This window comes from Psammomys obesus, unplaced genomic scaffold (assembly GCF_907164565.1).
Source record: "Psammomys obesus unplaced genomic scaffold, mPsaObe1.curated_primary_1811, whole genome shotgun sequence".
Taxonomy (NCBI): Eukaryota; Metazoa; Chordata; class Mammalia; order Rodentia; family Muridae; genus Psammomys; species Psammomys obesus.
The window spans coordinates 5714411-5733092 of record NW_026595981.1 but is presented as its reverse complement, the minus strand read 5'-3'; the positions used below and the strand labels follow the sequence as shown (position 1 = coordinate 5733092).

The window sequence follows — 18682 nt, the reverse complement described above, 5'->3', positions numbered from 1 at the left end:
GAAGGAAGGAAGGAAGGAAGGAAGGAAGGAAGGAAGGAAGGAAGGAAGGAAGAAAGAAAGAAAGAAAGGAAGGGAGGGCACTATCATCATCATCACCTGGCTAAAATAATTTTATTTTAAAAAAGAAAGAAAAAAAATTTAAGAGCTTTCATGTTTACCCCTCCCCTCCAACAACAATGAAAACAAATAGCTAGGCATGGTGTTCCTACAGGCATGCTACATGTTCGAAGTTCCAGTCTAGCCAGGACTATTATCTAAGACCCAGTCTTAAAACTGAAATAACTGAACAGCTGAGCCTGGTGGCACACGCCTGTAATCCCAGTACTCTGGGAAGCAGAGGCAGGCGATTTCTATGAGTTTGGGCTAGCCTAGTGTACAGAGTGCGTCCAGAGCAGACAAGGTTACACAGAGAAACCCTGTCTTAGGAAAAATAAAACAAACAAACAAAAAAACACACTCAGCAAAGCTGAAGATGTAGCGCTTGCCTAGTGTTTGTTGTCATTGTTTTGGTCTCTCTCATTAATAATATATTTTGAACTAATAGTATTATGCTAATATATCAAGTATATATATTGCAGCGTTTTTTTTTAAAAACATATTTTGAGACTAGGTGGCCTTGAACTCAGTATATAGCTGTGGATGACCTTGAAATCTTGATCTTCTATGACTACCTCCTGAGTGTTGAACTATAAACATGTATAATCAAGTCTGGCTAGGGATATCTTTGGATTTAAATACAATTTTTTATTTGCTTTTTCAAGACAGGTTTTTTTTCTGTGTAGTGTTGGCTGGCCTGGAGCTCCCTCTGTAGACCAGGCTGGCCTCAAACTCAGAGATCCACCTGCCTCTGCCTCCCAAGTGCTAGAATTAAAGGCATGCCATGCTAGGTTTGAATACATTTTATGGCCTCTTTAAATTACTTACTTTTTTTTATATTTTATGTTCAATGGTGTTTTGCCTGCATATGTATATGTGTGTGAGGGTGTCAGATCCCCTGCAACTGGAGTTATAGACAGTTGTGAGCCACCATGTAGGTGCCATGTAGGTTCCTCTGGAAGAACATCCAGTGCTCTTAACTGCTAGGCCATCTCTCCAGCTCAACTTTTATGACTTTTTAACAGCTAAACACTGGAGGAAGGTATGTCAGTTGTGTGTGTGTGGGTTTTTTTTTTGTTTGTTTGGGTTTTTTTTTGTTTTTATCATTGGGTCATATTTTGCAAGCTCATTATCATGTTAACTTGTAAAAAGTTAAGTTTAAACTCAGCTTTAGTGAATACTTCATTAGTTTTAATGATCTTGCAGGGTTGATAACAACATCTTTTAATTCTAGCACTGTGGAGGCAGAGACAGGCAGATAGATCTCTGTGAGTTCCAGGACAGCCAGGGCTATGTAGAGATCCTGCCTCAAAATAAATAAATAAATACATTAAATTTTGATCTGTCACACTGGAGGTTTCAGTAGGAGTGACTGAATATAAATTTTATACGTTACAGTGTCTTCCTGGAGACGTTGAGTTGCCTGCTATTTACACTTTCTCTCTTGGCTGGCCTAGAACTTGCTTTGTAGACCAAGTTGGCTTTGAGTTCAGAGGTTCGCCTGCCTCTCCCTCCTGAGTAATAAGAGTAAAAGGTATGGTGGCTGGCCATGTATATTCTGAAATCTGCTTTGCTATAAACAGAGAGATTGTCCTAGCTCAGTGGTTCTCAACCTTCCTAATGCCATTTCTTACAGTTCCTCACGTGGTGACGCCCAAATATCACATTTTTGTTGCTAATTCATAACGGTAATCTTGCTACTGTTAGAATTGAAATGTAAAGATCTGTGTTTTCTAATGATCTTAGGTGACCTGTGAAAAATCATTAGATTCTCGCAGGGGTCATGACCCCACAGGTTGAGGAACTCTGTCCTAGATGGTTAGGAAACATTTGAGGGTGACGGTTGTTAAATACATTATGATTTGTGCAGGTGCAGCGCAGGGAGTGTGTGTTATGAAAGCTGAGGATTCATTGTAGAGTTGGTAGAGTGCTTATCTAGCATGAAGCCGGGATCCATAATCTTAGGTGCATAATCTCAGCACTTGGGGTGGAGGCAGGGGGATCAGTTCAGGGTCATTTTTGAGTGGGCTGTATAACAAATTCAATGCCAGCTTGGAATACATCCAAAAAAATAGTTGGTATGATAGAAAGTATCCTCAAAATGTACTGGTTTTCCTAGGAACCATTTATGAACGAACATTGTTTCATAGTATAGAAGTAGCTAGTCTGGAACTCACTGAATACACCTCTGGCTCTTGCCTCCGCCTCTTTGAGTGTTTAGGTTTCAGAAGTGTGCCATTATGCTTGGAACTTCTTAAAATCACGTCTATAAGTAAAAACCACCTCAATGGAGAGAACATGGCTCCTGGCGTCAGGGGCAGAGCACAGTGAAAGTCTTGCTGAGCTGTGTGAGTTTTAGTGCTGCCTTTCCCAGTTGTATTCACTGCAGACCGAGAGCTACGGTGCTTCCGTGAGATAAGAGTGAGAACATTGGACCACCTCAAACACAAGGAGACTTTTATCAGTGAGCTTCTATTTTAAAACTCTTTATAACGCCAAGAAAATGTACTTGATTGCTTATGTGGTTGGATTAATGTTGACTGAGCTTTAAATTGGGAACTGCTTTTGGAAGAAGAAAATGATCTAAGGGTTGAAATGGCAGTGGTTGGTATTCTGTGAACAGAAGATATCAAATTTACGGTGAGCACACAAGAGGTGGGTTTAGAAATGGATTCTCCCTCCCACAGTCCTCACTGCTGGTGTGTACATACTTCCCTTTCCCCCCAAGGTTCTGAAACAAAACAACATAACATGGGCCTGCAATGTCTGAGGAGCTTTTGAACTCTTTCTAAAGAGGAAATTGACTTTACCTAACCAGTGCGCTTCCTGCATTCGCTGTATCCGTTAAAGGCCAAGGCAGTGCCGTGCTGGTACAGTGCTGGTGCAGTCTTCTCCTGGAGGGAGGTCTGAAATGTAGCACGGTGCTGACTTGATGAATCAGCTGTGGCCTTCAAAAATGCAGGTTCTGGGGCTCAGAACCTGGGGATTTGCTCAGTTGGGAGACTACTTGCCTAGCATGCATGAAGCTGGGCATGGGGGCACCTACCTGTAATACCAGTGTTGGAGAGGTGGTAGAAGGAGGATCAGAAGTTCAAGGTCATCTTGAGCTACATATGACTTTGAGGCTTGGTATCCCTGAGATCTCATCTCAAAACAAAAAATGAACAACAAAAAATGTGGTAGGTCTAGAGCCCAATACTACACATTGCTAACAATATAAACATTGTAAGGCATTCTCTCTGTAGTTTTTTTCTTCATTTTATTTTTATTTTTCAGGTTTTGAGACAGGGTTTCTCTGTGTAGCCCTGGCTGTTCTGGAACTCCCTCTATAGAAAAGGCCTCAAACTCATAGAGATCTGCCTGTCTCTGCCTTCCTAGTGCTAGGATTAAGGACGCATACCACCACCGCACAGTTTGAACAGGGAAATTGTGTGTGTGTGTACATTTCTCTGTGTAGCTGTGGCTGTCCTGGACTCGCTTAGTAAACCAGGCTGCCCTAGAACTCAGAGGTCCAGCTGCCTCTACCTCCCTGAGTGCTGGGTTTAAAAGCATGCATTGCTTTTAAATGTCCAGCTTGGATTACTTTATTTTGTGTGTGTTCATACTTCTAACTCTGGTCAAGAGAAAGCTGGCAAGAAAATTAGGTTAGTATATAATATGTCATGAAACCACTATTGATTGTAAAGCAAAATGATGGTTTTGGGAACTTTAAAAAAATTTTTTAAAAGATTTATTTATTATATACTATTCTGCCTGTGTGTATGCCTATATGTCAGAAGAGGACACCAGATGTCATTATAGATGGTTATGAGCCACCATGTGGTCTCTGGGAATTGAACTCAGGACCTTTAGGAAGAACAGCCAGTGCTCTTAACCTCTGAGCCATCTCTCCAGCCCCAGAACTTTTAATTCTTATTGCTGTAGATTGAATCCAGGACCTTGCACTGCTGGGCAAGTGCCCTGTTACCAGGGCCTATCCCAGTTCATGTGTTTGCTTTAACTTAACTGTCCAATTTAGAGTTAGTATTGTACTGAGGGGAAATGGACTGTGTTATCCAGATTACATATAAAAACACCTGGTGACTGTACAAACAGCTTAGTTGCTTTCAGAATTCTGAGCTACAAAGACTTTTCTGTCATAATGCCTAGAACAAAGACTCTTAAACTTGGCCCTGTGGACTGAGGACAGTGTATTTCAGAATGTGGGCAGAACCTCCAGTGTGCCTACATCAAGTGAACATTGGCCCTCCTGTCCCTCCTCAGCTTTGTTCAGTCAGCCTCAGGAGGAACCCTGGTGATCCGAATTAACAGGGAGCACACGGAATCCCTTCGCAAAGAAAAGTTTTACTACTTGCTTTGATTATTGGCCAACCAGTTTAATCAATCATTAGTCTCTGTGATCAGTGAGAGACCCTGTTCCCCAAAATGAAGTAGACAGTGATCTAGGAAGACATCTCTGCCCATACACATGTGCTCACATGAACATACACAGACATAAAAGTAAACTAAAAACAAAGCTGAGTATTGGTGGCACATGCTTAGCCTCAAGAGGCCAAGTGGAGCAAGCAAACACAGAAGGGAAGTGTTCTATGACCTCACTTCTGTGGAATCTGACAACGATCCATTTGTAGGAACGTGGAGTAGGATCCTGGTTAGGATACTCATTTCTATGAGGGGGAGAGAAATAGTGAAATGGTGGTCCCAAGGCTCAGTGTTTTAGTGATATGCTGGACATATTCTGGAGCTCTGATGTACAGGATAGGGACTAATACTGTATTGTGTTTTGCAGACTACTAAGATAGAGCTTCAGTATTCTTACCACATATAAAGAAAGTAATCATAGGGCTGATAAGATAGCTTGTTGGGTAAAGGTGCTTGCCCCAAGCTTGACAAACTGAAGTCAGGCCCTGATGCCCCGCATGATGGAAGGAGAGAACTGACTACCAAAAGTCATCCTGTAACTTCTACATACATGTAAAGGCCCAGGTGCTATAGCACAGGAGCACCAGCTCCCTCCCTCTTTCTCTCTCTTACACACACACACACACACACACACACACACACACACACACACACACACACACTACAAGAAATTTTAAAAGTGTTCTTTAACTACATCAAGCTGGGCGTAATCCCAGCACTCTTGGATCTGAGTTTGAGGCCATTGTGGTCTACAGAGTGAGTTCCAGGACAGTCAGCTAAACAGAGAAATTTTGCCTCAAAAAAAAAACAAAAAAACGAAAGATGGGCTGGAGAGATGACTCAGAGGTTAAGAGCACTGGCTCTTCCAAAGGCCCCGAGTTCAATTCCCAGCAACCACATGGTGGCTTACAACCATCTATAATGAGATCTAGTGCCCTCTACCGACATGCAGGCCCACATGCAGGCAGAATTCTATATAAATAATAAGTAATAATCTTTAAAAAACAACAAAGAATAAGTAAATAGAATAACTGTCAAAAAATGGTTAAAAAGATGATTAGCTTGACAGACGTATCAACTGATTATTTTATATCAAAACACACTGTGGAGCTGGAGAGATGGCTCTGAGGTTAAGAGCACTAGCTGCTCTTCCAGAGGTCCTGAGTTCAATTCCCAGCAACCACATGATGGCTCACAACCATCTATAATGAGATCTAGTGCCCTCTTCTGGTGTGCAGGTGTACATGTAAACAGAACTTTGTATCCATAATAAATAAATAAATCTTTAAAAAAAAAGTTGTTCCTTAAAAAAAAAAAAACAAACACTGTGTACCTTAAGTGTATATAATTCAATTAACAAAAAAGTTCTTTGTAAGACAGGGTCTTGCTATATAATCTGAGCAAGTTTCAAATTTATGAGGCCTCCTGAGTGTTGGTATTATAGATGTGTTCTGACACCCTTGGCTACATTAAAATTTTCTACTAAGCTGAGGTCAGAGGATTACAGGATCAGAGCAAGCTCCAGGCCAGAGCTATACTGAAGACCCTACTTCATCCCCCACCCCACTGTTTAAATAAAAGTGTGATCAGGGCTGATGATGCACCTTAAAATCCTAGCACTTGAGAGGCAGGGAGATTTTAAGCTTGGGGCCAGCCTAGGCTACATAGTAAGACCCTGTCTTAATTAACAAAAGAAAGGGGAGGGTGCACTTGTGGGTATATAATGACTCCACAGTAGAATACTTGTCTGGCCTGTGTGGGGCCATAAGTTCAACCCCAGCACAGTATCTTTTTCTGATGAGTAGAAGATGGCAGTTGTGTGGTACAGTTAGGTAATTATGAATGATGTCTGTGTTTTAACTTTTTCTAGAGATTCTAAATTTGAATTTCTGTGTTCTTTTCAGATAAAGGAGAGTGCTTCACAGACAAGAGATGTCCTCAAACAGCATTTTAGTGATTTGAAAGGAACCCTTGGGAAGCTGTTGGATGAGCGGTTGGTGACCCTCTTGCAGGAGGTGGACACTATTGAACAGGAGACCATCAAACCACTGGATGACTGCCAGAAGCTCATAGAGCACGGGGTTAACACCGCGGAGGACCTGGTTCGAGAAGGTGGGCATCCAGGGCACCTGTTAAATCCTTACATTCTGGTTGATACCCAGCCGATTTCTCAGGATACTACAGGCTTCTTAACATCTGAAGGGTGCCTGGGATGCTTCTACCTTGAAATAGTTTATAATACAGGACTGCAGATAAGCTGTGAGAACCTTAGTCTAAGCCCAATCAAAGTGTCGACTGGAATCATTTGTAAAACAAAGAGTGAGTGTTCCAGAAGGTCCTGTGATTATGGTATCTAATTCACAGTTTTTATTTTTTTCCTGAGACAGGATTTCTCTATGTAACTCTACCAGTCCTGGAAGTCTGAAGACCAGGATGGACTTGAATTTACAGAGATCTGCCTGGCTATGCCTCCCCAGTTCTGGGATTAAAGGCATGTGCCCTGCTTCACAAATTTAAAAAAAAAAAAAAATATATATATATATATATATATATATATACATATATATGTGTATATATATATACATATATATGTGTATATATATATGTATATATATATATAAAATTTATACAGTGTTCTGTCTGCATGTACACCTGAACGGCAGAAGAGGGCCTCATTATAGATGGTTGTGAATTGGGAATTAAACTCAGGACCTCTGGAAGAACAGACAGTGCTCTTAACCTTTGAGCCATCTCTCCAGCCCCTACAATTCTTTTTTTAAAGGAGTATCCCATGTATCCCATGGATAGAGCTCAGGTTACCAGGCTTGGTGGCAAATACCTTTACCACCTGAGCCATCTATGGGCTCATGCATTACATTTTCAATCACTTACTCAGCATTTAATTTCAAATTATCTTCACAGCTTCTTGTAAGTTTTTGTACATTTATTTTTTTTGTTTTGTGTTCTTAAGATAGGGTCTCCTTTTACTATGCAGGCAGCCATGAATTCTCAGCAGTCTGCGTGACTAAGCAGGATGTGTACTAGGCTTACTGGTATGAGCCATCATTCCTAACTTCATTTTGAGTTTTTATATTCCAGTAGTTAGGCAGGTTTTATTGTTATTAAGTCACACATAGGTCTTAGATTGTACATCCCTCTCTTTCTTCCTTGATGTTGACACAGGGCAGGCATTTGGTAGGTATATTAAATTAAAAAGTAAGAGTTCTGCTCTTCAGGGTTTGTAATTCATGAGATTCACGCTGAATAAGATCTAAAATCTTACTGAAGAACAAAAGAATCTGTCTGGGGACATATAGGACAGCCCTGTGTGGGAGTTCCACAGAGGCTTGAAGAAATTCATCAAGCAAAGGAAAAGAGGTGGCTGAGATTCTCAACAGAAGTGACTTCAAGAGAAGAGGGAATGTCAAAGATCTGTTGCAAGCGTGAGTTATATAAGGAGAGTAGCCCAGGCCTCACAGTTGCTGTGTAGTTAATTGTAAGCCTCAGTGAGACATGTTTATTTTTACGGACATAATAGTGCCTTTGAGAACATTCTTTTTAGCAGAACCACAGAACATCTTCCCCTGGAGGCTGTAAATTTGGAAGCAGACCCAGAAGCAGGTCAGCACAAGGCCCAAGTGTGCACACCCATCACAGTGAGGACTGTGCTTTCATTTCTGAAAATAAAACCTTTGAGGCACATACTTGTTTGTCATAGCACTTAATGCTTGAATTTTTTTTGTTGTTGTTCAGAAATATTTTTAATTTTGAACTTTTCCCTCTCCCTCCCAAGAGATAAAAGCTTCTCTGTATTTTTTAATTTTTTCATTTTATTTTTATAAGTTTTTCCAGCATATTTGTATATATACCTCTTACATGCTTGGTGCCTGTGGAGACCAGATCCCCTGAAAGTGGAGTTGCAGATGGTTGTGAATCGCCGTGTGGGTGCTGGGAAATAAACCTGGATCCTCTGTATGAACAATTGCTCTTAAATCTCTGAATTATCTCTCCAGTCCCCCCCTCCTTTTTTTTTTTTTTTTTAAGTGCTTCATACCCAGGCTAGCTTGAACCTCTTAATAAGAGGGTCTTAATAAGCTAATTATCTAATGGTGGCTAGGAGTCACCTTGCTTCTACCTTCCAAGTGCTAGAAACTTTTGAGGGAGTGTTCAGTATGTTTGTTTTTCTTTCAGTAAAGAAGGTCATATTCTCTCAGGAAACTTGAGTTGAGGCTGGCAAGATGGCTGATTGAGTAAAGGTACTTGCTGCCAAGCCTGATGACCTGAGTTTGGTCTTGGGACCAAGTGGTAGAGGGAGAGGATCAACTCCTGTGAGTCATCCTCTGACTTCCACTTGCATGGCATGGCGTGCATGCTCTCGCACATACAAATACACATTCGCATAAAGTCAGTAAAAGTAATTATTTTAAAAAAGAAAGTTTTAGTAACTCCAGGGTGCATTTCGACAGTATACCAGTATCCTTCATCATTGGGGAGGATGTAGAGATTGGCCATTTTCATACCCTCTATATGGCATTCCTTATTGTTCTGTTGGGTAATTTCTGATGCAATGTATAGTATGCTTTCAAGGGAATCTGACTGCATCATTTGACTTCTTTTTCTTTTTCTTTCTTTCTTTCTTTTTTTTTTTGAGGCAGGGTATCATTGTATGGCACAGGCTTGTCTCAAACTCAGATGTATTCTTCTGCCTCAGTCTCATAAGTGCTAGAATAGCAGGCATGTACCACCTAAGGTATCATTTGGTTGTTTAAGATCCTATGTCCTATTGCTGCTCTTAGGAGGATACTTTGTTCCTGTTAAAACTGACAAAGAAGAGCCAGGAGTGTGGTGTCTCACCCCTGGCATCCCCACACTCAAGAGTTGGAGCCAGGAATATCTTGAGGCCAGCCTGGCCTACATAGCAAGTTTTAGGCCAACCAGGATTATATAGTGATATTTTACCTCGAAAAAGTCAGAAAAAGTGCTGGCCAGGTGGCTCAGTGGGTGAAGGAGCTTAGTGCCAAACTTGACAGCCTGAGGTAGGTCCCTGAAAGTCACATGGTGGAAAGAACTAACTCCCACAAGTTGTCCTCTGACTTGCACATATAAATTATCTCCCCCAGTAAATCAGTTTAAGAAAATATAGGATGAAAAAAGCCCCAAAGAATTGATAAAGAGGAATGAGAAAATGTCCCTGGCCTTCTCCTCTGTGTAAAATTGTTTGTTGAGCTAAATTTGCAATTGTAGAACAGTCTCTTTGGTCTCTGGCAAAATTTTGCCAACCCCTTTTCTCTCTGGCTTACCAAGTCATCTTGACAGTTTGATTGTATGTCACTTGGGAGTTAGCTTTTAACAAAGCTGGAAATTCACAGTAGATAAGAGTTATGTTGATTACTGTATAGTAATTAATGACTTTAGACTGGCTGTTTTTTTACTCAGCTAGTTTTCTGACCTTCAATTATAGGTGAGATCGCAATTCTTGGTGGTATAGAAGAACAGAATGATAAATTGTGGAACTTTACTAAAAAGGCCTCACACATTCAGTTGGACAGGTAAAAGGATTTGTCCCTTTTGGATTTATTTTTAAGAACTTAATGTACTTTGCCTTTCTCCTGATCTTCCCTGTTAAAAAAATTCTGATTATAGGAAATAGAGAATCTGTTTTTAAAGGCTTTACTTCCCGTTATCATTACTACTAGTGTTAAACAGTTGTGGTTGAAATCTTTGACGTAGTATTATTATAGATCTTTTTCAATTCCTGTAGATAAGAAAATTGTTAAATTCTAAAACTTCTGGTGCCTGCTTTCAAAGAAGCACACATAATGAAATTAGAGCAATATATAAAGGATTGTTAAAGGATTGTCACAGTTTCTGCACAGGAAAAAAAAAAAAACATTTTGAATACCTTATTGAAACCAAATCTTATTTCAATAAACAAGATCTTTTCATATAAACTCAGCAGTTGTGAGTTTATCTTTTTTTTTTTTTCTCTCACAATTTTTTTTTTGTTGTTGTTGTTGTCTCAGCTAGCTCAGGCTGGCCTTTGGCTTGTGGCCTGTCTCAGTCTCCCAAGTGCTGGCATCATAAGCATGTACTACCACACGGTTTCCAGTTTTTTGTCTTGCTTATACTTATTTGGGAAGATGAAAGCCCCTCACAGCACAGGCTTCGGCTTCTTAATTATTTGCTGAGGCCTTCGGTATTCTTCTAGCATGTGACCAGTGTGAAATAATCCTTGCATTTTCATCTCCAAGTTGTGTGTCTTAAACACATGAACTTTTTTTCCTCAGCTTACCAGAAGTGCCTTTGCTGGTTGATGTACCCTGTTTGTCGGCCCAGTTGGATGATTCTATTCTTAACATAGTGAAAGACCACATTTTCAAGCACGGAGCAGTGGCTTCCCGCCCCCCAGTGCAGATTGAAGAGCTAATAGAGAAACCTGGAGGGATCATAGTCCGATGGTGTAAGGTACCTACAGAACAGCAGAAGTGGCTTCAACGTTACGGATTTGTGACTAGGGGCTTTTAAGATTGTTTTTTATTAACAAATGCTTTTTTCTCTTTCCAAACAAAAATCCCCCAGCCCTTTTATCTAAAGTATAGGCCTGTTATGGAGATAGAAAAAACAATTGTTTTTTTGTTGTTGTTGTTTTGGTTTTTTTTGCTTGTTAGTTTGTTTTTGTTTTTCAAGACAGGGTTTCTGTGTGTAGCCTTGGCCGTTCTGGAACTCACTCTGTAGACAAGACTGGCTTTGAACTCATAGATACGGGCCTGCCTCTGCCTTTCTGAGTGCTGGAATTAAAGACGTGACCCACCACTCTAGCACTTAGGAGCTAGACACAGGTGGATCTTCTTGAGTTTGAGGCCATCCTAGTCTATATATTGAGTTCCAAGACACACACACATAATATATACTTTTCATATATACATGTATTCAATATTTATATTATATGTATGTATATATGAGTTAATTATATTTTAATTAGAAACCAAATCCTAATTAGCCACTTTATCTTAGCTGTTGATAGGTCATTCAGGGCCAGCAACATAGTTCAGTAGTTAAAGGCACTTGCCACCAAGCCTGATGAGTTTGATTCTGGGAATCCACATGTTGAAAAGAGAATCAGCTGGGTGGTGGTGGCACATGCCTAACCCCAGCGCTTGGGAGGCAGAGGCAGATGGGTCACTGAACTCGAGGCCAGCCTGGTTTACAGAGTAAGTTCCAGGACAGCCAGGGCCACACCCTGGCTTGAAACCCTGTTTTGAAGAAAACCAGAGAGAAAGAGAACTGATTCCCTAAAGTTGTCCTCTGACCTCCATATGCATGTTGTGGAATGTGTACAGAAACACACATACACACACATACCCATACCAGTGTACACAACACGGCGTCTACAAGCTGTTTTCTTAGTGAATTTTTAAAAAATTGAAGCCTTCATATAGAAGAAAGAAATAAATGCGTAAAAAATGGGTACCCTCAGTACCCATATTCTCTACTACTGTCGTCACTAAAAGGTCCAACAACAAAAACCCACAAGGACTCTGCTTATTTCCAGGGCTTTTATTTGCTTTCTTATTGCTTTGTTGTTGTTATCTATAAGTGTTCTTATTTGTGTTTCTTGGTGCACATGTATAAGTTTTTTTTTTTTTCTAAAATATATCTCACTATAAATTATGAGATCTTAGTGTATTGGATCTGTATTAGGTAATGCCTGGTGTTTTTAGGTAATTAGGTAATGTAAGTGGTTTTTTTGAATTGGTTTTGGAGGGGGGCCAGAGCCTTGCTACATAGACCAGGTTAGCCTCAAACTCAGCACAGTCCTCCTGTCTAGGTCTCCCAGGTGCTGGGGTTAAAGATACGTGCCACCACGCCTGGTGTGAATACCCACTGTCTTCGCCAGTACTTAGGATTGTTAGACTTACACTTGGCCCAAATGCTATCTCATGGTTTTACATTCTATTTCCATGTTTGATTATTGGCCATTCATAATTTTTTTATTCATATATCCTGCATTTTTTTCTGTAGTTGGTCTTTGCTACTCTGTGGGTTCTCCCTTCACCTTTCTCTACCCCTTTTCTTCTACCCTTTTAACTTTTAACCCCCTAACACGAGATAAGAGAGGAAAAAGGATAGAAAGGAAAGGAAAGAGAGCCCTGAATAAAGTCGGAAGTCAGAAAGGAGTGAAGTTATCACTAGACTGCTTCCTGCTAATTGGGGGCATTGATGTCTTTTAGGGAAATTTGATTTTCACTGTCAGGATATCTAATTTCTTGTTTCTTCTTTGCTCCCAACTACTTAACAAACATAACCAACAACCCACGTATCAGGGCTCTAGCATTTTGAAAAATCCCCAGAATTCCAAACATCACACTATTCCTGCAACTGTTTGCAGCTGGCAAAATCACACCCCTGCTAGAGTGTGAGGCAAGTCATAGTCAGCTGCTGTGGACAGTCTGATGCAGCCCTGTATCCCACACCTGAGTTTAAAACAAAAACACATTCCCATAACATTTCTGTGTTTTTCAAAGGAATCAAAACTCTAAAATTGTCTCTGTATTCTTCCTTCCTTCCTTCCTTCCTTCCTTCCTTCCTTCCTTCCTTCCTTCCTTCCTTCCTTCCTTCCTTCCTTCCTCTTGTCATATAGCTGTGGTTGACCTAGAATTTGTATAGAGCTGAGGCTGTGACTCAGTGGTAGAATGCTTGCCTATGAAAGGTACGGGGCTCCATCCCTAGAACTATACACACAAAGAATAAACAGTTTGGTGTGTGGCCTGGGCTAATTTCAGGTTTGTGCTCCCCTTGCCTTGTCCTTCTAGGTGCTGGGATTATAGCTGTGTGCCTCTCTGTTTAGCTGTTCTTTCCCTCAGCTTTTCTTTTTCTTTTCTAATTACTTTTTGTGTGTATAGTGTGGACGTACATGTCCTGTCAAATGTCTGGAGGGCAAACTCCTATAGGAGTTGGCTCTCATTCTTCCATGTGGGTGTCAGGGATTGAACTCAGGTCTCCAGGCTTTGTGTCAAGGCACCTTCCTGCAGGGCCGTGATTCAGAATCATGTGTAGTCCAAGCTACCCTGAACCTGCTTTGTAGTTAAGGCTGAGCCTCTTGTCTGCTTTCCCAGCTGCTGTGATTAGAGGCAGGGCTTCCTCCCGCAGCTCCACTTTCCAATTTTTTTTTCTTTTTTTGATTTTTTTGAGACAGGGTTTCTCTGTATAGTTTGGCTGTCCTGAACTCACTTTGTAGACCAGGCTGGCCTCGAACTCCTAGAGATATGTCTCTGCCTCCTGAGTGCTGGGATTAAAGACATGTGCCACTATGTGCTGCTTCAATTTGTTTGTTTGTTTTAAAATAAAGGAGAAAGCTGGTAAGATTCCTAATTGGTGAAGGCATTTTTGTGAAGCCTGACAAACTGAGTTCAATCCCTGGAGTCCACATGGGAGGACAGAACTGACTCCCACAAGTTGTCCTTTGACCTTTCATGTGCTTTGTGATGTGCAAAAGTATATGTGTATACACACACACACACACACACACACACACACAGCAATGCTAGGAAGGAACTAGGCATGGCAACATTAGTGTTGGGATGCCAAGGCAGGAGGATGATGAGTTCAAGGCCAGCCTGGGCAATAGAGTAAGACCCACTCTTTAAAAAAAAAGAAAAGAAAAGGAGAAGCAACTGGCTATGGTAATACATATTTATTGGTATGTATAGTATACATACTTATCTGTAATCCTAGCTCTAAGGAAGTTGAGGCAGGCAGATCACCAGGAGTTCAAGGCCAGCCTGGGCTACATACAGTGAGCCTCTATCTCAAGGAAAACAAAAGGAAGATAGCATGTGGCAAATGCCTTCCCCCACAGTGTTCCGTATTGCCCCTAGATGTACCTGTTTGTTCTGTGGATTTTACCTAACTTAAAAATCTTTCTCCATAGGTGGATGATGACTTTATAGCCCAAGATTACAGGCTCCAGTTCCGTAAATGTACTGCAAATCATTTTGAAGATGTGTATGTAGGTTCTGAAACTGAATTCATAGTGTTGCAAATAGACCCCAACGTTGATTATCAGTTCCGAGTCTGCGCCCGAGGAGACGGCCGGCAGGAGTGGAGTCCTTGGAGTGTTCCCCAGACGGGGCACTCCACACTGGTGCCTCATGGTAAGTGCTTACCTTCTCACTCCTGAAGCTCAAAGGGGTGTGGGAGCATTTACCTCTGTGCTGAGAACCATGCACAGAAACCACTTTGCTAAGGGTGATCCTGAGCTGAGGGATGTGGAACCTGCCTTTACTCAGATCACTCCATGTAAATTGTTTTCATCAGATCTTGCCTTCGGAATTCAAGATTGAGCATCACCTAAAACTGTACATTGAAAATGGTGCCTAGCATTCTAGACTCTTGTAAAAGTGTTAACTTGAAATTGAGACCAATCTCCTCCATTACTGGTTGAAGAGACATACTCTTTTTCTCTTATTTCCTGGAAGAAGAGTTAGGGTCTCGCTGTGTTACCCCTGATTACCTTGAATTCAAGAAGTCCTGTTTCAGCTTTCCGGGTAGCTTGGCTATAGCCATGTGCCCCATTCCTGGCTACCTGTACACTTAGTAATTGTATTCTGTTTTGTTTTTCTTTCCTTTTTTTTTTTTATCTAAAGATTTGATTTATTGTATGTGTGTTCACATGTTTGCTGGTGTTATGTAAGCCGCTGGAGTCGTTATAAGCTAACCGAAAGGGAGTGTTGGGAACTGAAGTTTGGTCCTCCACAAGTGTTCTTCACTCTCCAGCTGTTTTCTTTCTTCATTTCTAATGTAGTACTATGGATTGAACTCATTTCCTTACACGCTAATAAATACTTGCTGGATTACAGATCCTGTCCACCCCTCTTTAATAAGTCATTCTTAGTCAGGTTGCCATAGCCTCAAACTACTAAATGTGAACATAATTTTTTTCAGATCCTACAGCAATTTACCTAAATCTTTTCTGTAATTTGTGGATCTAATACCAATACCCTGTTACTAAATCTTTTGTTAAGTTTAGCCAGGGAAATGATGATATGCACAACAGATACTATATGAAAGAGGTTTATTGGATGGAAGGGGGGTGAGGGAGACATGATAGGGGTAGAGGTAGGGCGCTTTGACAGAGAAAGTGGAGAGAGCAGGAGACAGCAAGAGAGCGCAAGAGTAAGAAGGCAAGAGACAAAGTGGCTGGTTGGTCCTTTTATGGAGCAAATGGACCGTGCCTCTCAGGTATGCATCTGTCTGGTGGGTGACACATGATGACATAGGTTGCTAGGCAACCCAGAAGCAAGCTCACTAAATACTGCCAGGACTGCTCCAAGTAGTTACTTTCACTCAGTTCTATTTACTGTGCCTGTATTCAGTATACCCTTGGAAAGACTGTAGTCATTTTTAATGTGTTTCCTTTTAAAGAGTGGACAACTGGGTTTGAGGGCTACAGCCTGAGCAGCCGAAGGAATATAGCTCTCCGGAACGATGCTGAGTCCTCGGGTGTCCTCTACTCCAGTGCCCCCACCTACTTCTGTGGGCAGACGCTAACATTCAGGCAAGTGGACAAGTGGCGGGAAATGCCTGATGCGCCTCTAGCAGTGTATTGGAATGTGTGGGGGTGTGCGCGAGTTTGAGTGTGACATGTCCCAGATTTAGTCCATCACTTACAGTGTCAGTTTGTCAAAGTTTTTGTTGTGTTTTGTTTTGTTTTATTGAAACAGGGTCTCACTATGAGCCCTGCCTGGCTCAGAACTCGAAAAGACTGGACTGGATTCAAACTCAGAGAAATCTGCTTGCCTCTGCCTCCCTTTTCCTCTGCTGGGATTAAAGGTGTATACCACCACAGTAGACTTTTGGCAAGGCTTCAGATATTTCCTGTTGCAATTTTCTCATCTGTGTTCGTGGGGTTATACATAAAATGCTTGGTACTTGATCCATTTGTCTCTCTTGGTTGTGGTAAGTCGGGATAAATAGGATGTCTCATAAAAGTGCTTGTAAAAGTCAGACGTGGGGCACGGTGGTGCAGACCTGTCACTCCAGAACTCAGGAGATGAAGCAAGTCCAGCATGGACTGCAGAAGACTCTCTATATCCGACAAAGCAAACCGGAGGCCAAAAATTGTTTTTTCCTTTGTCAGAAAAGTAGCTCACCATTGTGAACATACCATGTGTAGAACTGTACAACAGAACTGAAAGCAAGTTCTCCTGCCATCAGCTTTCCATTACCTGCTTTTCTATACAGGAAATCGGGAAGTGTTTCCTTCTCGTTAGGCGAGCAGTGTGTTCTGTGGTTATATTTCTATCTAAATAACCCTCTGTAGAAAACCAAAGCCCAGATGTTTGTTTTGTTTTCTTTTATGTATTTTTTGCAAAGCCCAGTTTTTATTTGAGCGATTCAAAGTATGTGCCTGGTTTTTACCATGTTCACTTTGCTGTAGCAAAATTTCCTCTAAGGTTTGAGTCTCAAGATTATTGGATATTTTTGTTTCCTTAAAAATGCTTTTCATTACATGTGTGTGTTCTGGGGGCTCTACACTTGTCAGGAGTCAATCCTCTCTTTCCAATATGTTAAGTCCTGGAGTTTCAATCCAGTTCCTTGGACTTGATGACCAGTGTCTTAATCAACTGAGCCATCTCACCAGCCTCATATGACAGGATTTTTTTTATTTTTCTGTTTTGTTTTCTTTGTGTAAGTCCTAGGAGAACATATGGAAGTTTTATGTGAGCTGTTTTCCTCCAGCCAAATCATTTGAACTGACACCTCCTGTTATCCATTAAGTCAAAAAAAAAAAATAAATGAATCACCAGAAAAATGCCAGGAGAGGAGAAAAATGGGTCTGTGTTAGCTTTCCATTTGTACAATAACTACTTGAGATAACCGGCTCACAAAGAGAAGTGGGCTGTCTGGTTCACCTTCTCGTACCTTAACCCGTGACTGGTTGGCTCCACCTCTTTGAGGCTGTGCTAGCAGTCAGGGTGTCAGGATTTTCACCCATTTCTAACAGTGCCGGCTGACGACCAAACCTTTAGCACTTGTGCCTTTCAAGCATTCTATATCTAATATGGCAGAACCTGCAACCCAAAACCTATCTGTGCCTTACGTAGTGAGTTTTCTATGTGAAAATACTCCTGTGTCTGTGTCTGTGTACAGGTGCAGGCCAGAGAGCTCAAATGAAGTAAATAGTTGCAGTTGATATCTAACTGCTACTCACTCTGTGCCAAGTACTAGTGCATATATTCTCACATACTCCTGGCTGTGTAGCTGGGGAAAACCTTGAACTTCTGATCCTCCTGCTTCCCAAGAACTGGGATAAGAGCTGTGTACTACTCTGCTGGCTCATTGGTTCTGAGGACCGAGCCCAAGGCTTTGTAAATGCAAGGCGAGGACACTGCCAACTGAGCTGCACAGCAGGCCTCATTTTAGTCTCAGGGTGAATTACTTCCATAAGAGTGATTGACCATTTTAGGAGAGAGGAAATCGAAGCACGAAGAAGTTTTTTGCTTTTATGTTTGTTTGTTGTTTTGCTTATTTGTTTGGTTTTTTGAGACAGGGTTTCTCTGTGTAGCCTTGGCTGTCCTGGAACTCACACTGTAGACTAGGCTGGCCTCAAACTCACAGATATCTGCCTGCCTCTGCCCCTGCCCCTGCCTCTGCCTCCAGAGTGCTGGGATCAAAGCTGTGGGCCACCACTGCACAGCCTACAAAGCTGTGAGACAGCTAGTAAATGGCAAAGATGGGATTGAAATCCAGGGTGCTGTCGTTGTCTTTCGTGAGGAGGTAAGTGTGATTCTTACTGATGTGGAGATCTGCAGTCCTACTGCCGCCTCCTTAGCACATATGTGGTGGTGCTGCTGCTGTATAGCTGGACTTCAGGCCTCGGGCTTGTAAAGCATTTGTTCTTCCCCAGGGCTGTCTGCTTCCCTTTCTATTTTTAGTACTTTCTCTCCTTTTTTTTTTTCCCCTAAGACAGGGTTTGACTGTGTATCCTTGGCTATCCTGGGCTCGCTTTGTAGACCAGGCTGGCTCAAACTCACAGAGATCCGCCTGTCTCTCCCTCCCAGTGTGCTGGGATTACAAGTGTGCATCACCACTCCCACTCTTCGTATTTCTTTTTTCTTTCTTTCTTTCTTTCTTTCTTTCTTTCTTTCTTTCTTTCTTTCTT

At 41.5% G+C, this 18682-nt stretch overlaps 1 protein-coding gene across 1 annotated transcript in view; it reads left to right on the top strand.

Moving 5' to 3' along the window:
* The window catches only part of Crlf3 (cytokine receptor like factor 3), a 38357-nt gene that overhangs the window by 10615 nt on the left and 9060 nt on the right, over positions 1 to 18682 (top strand). Inside the window, exons 2-6 of the mRNA XM_055619631.1 lie at positions 6423 to 6630; positions 9980 to 10067; positions 10806 to 10983; positions 14450 to 14672; positions 15943 to 16075. Of these exons, the coding sequence (XP_055475606.1) occupies positions 6423 to 6630; positions 9980 to 10067; positions 10806 to 10983; positions 14450 to 14672; positions 15943 to 16075 (830 nt within the window). The remainder of the gene's footprint in view (positions 1 to 6422; positions 6631 to 9979; positions 10068 to 10805; positions 10984 to 14449; positions 14673 to 15942; positions 16076 to 18682) is intronic.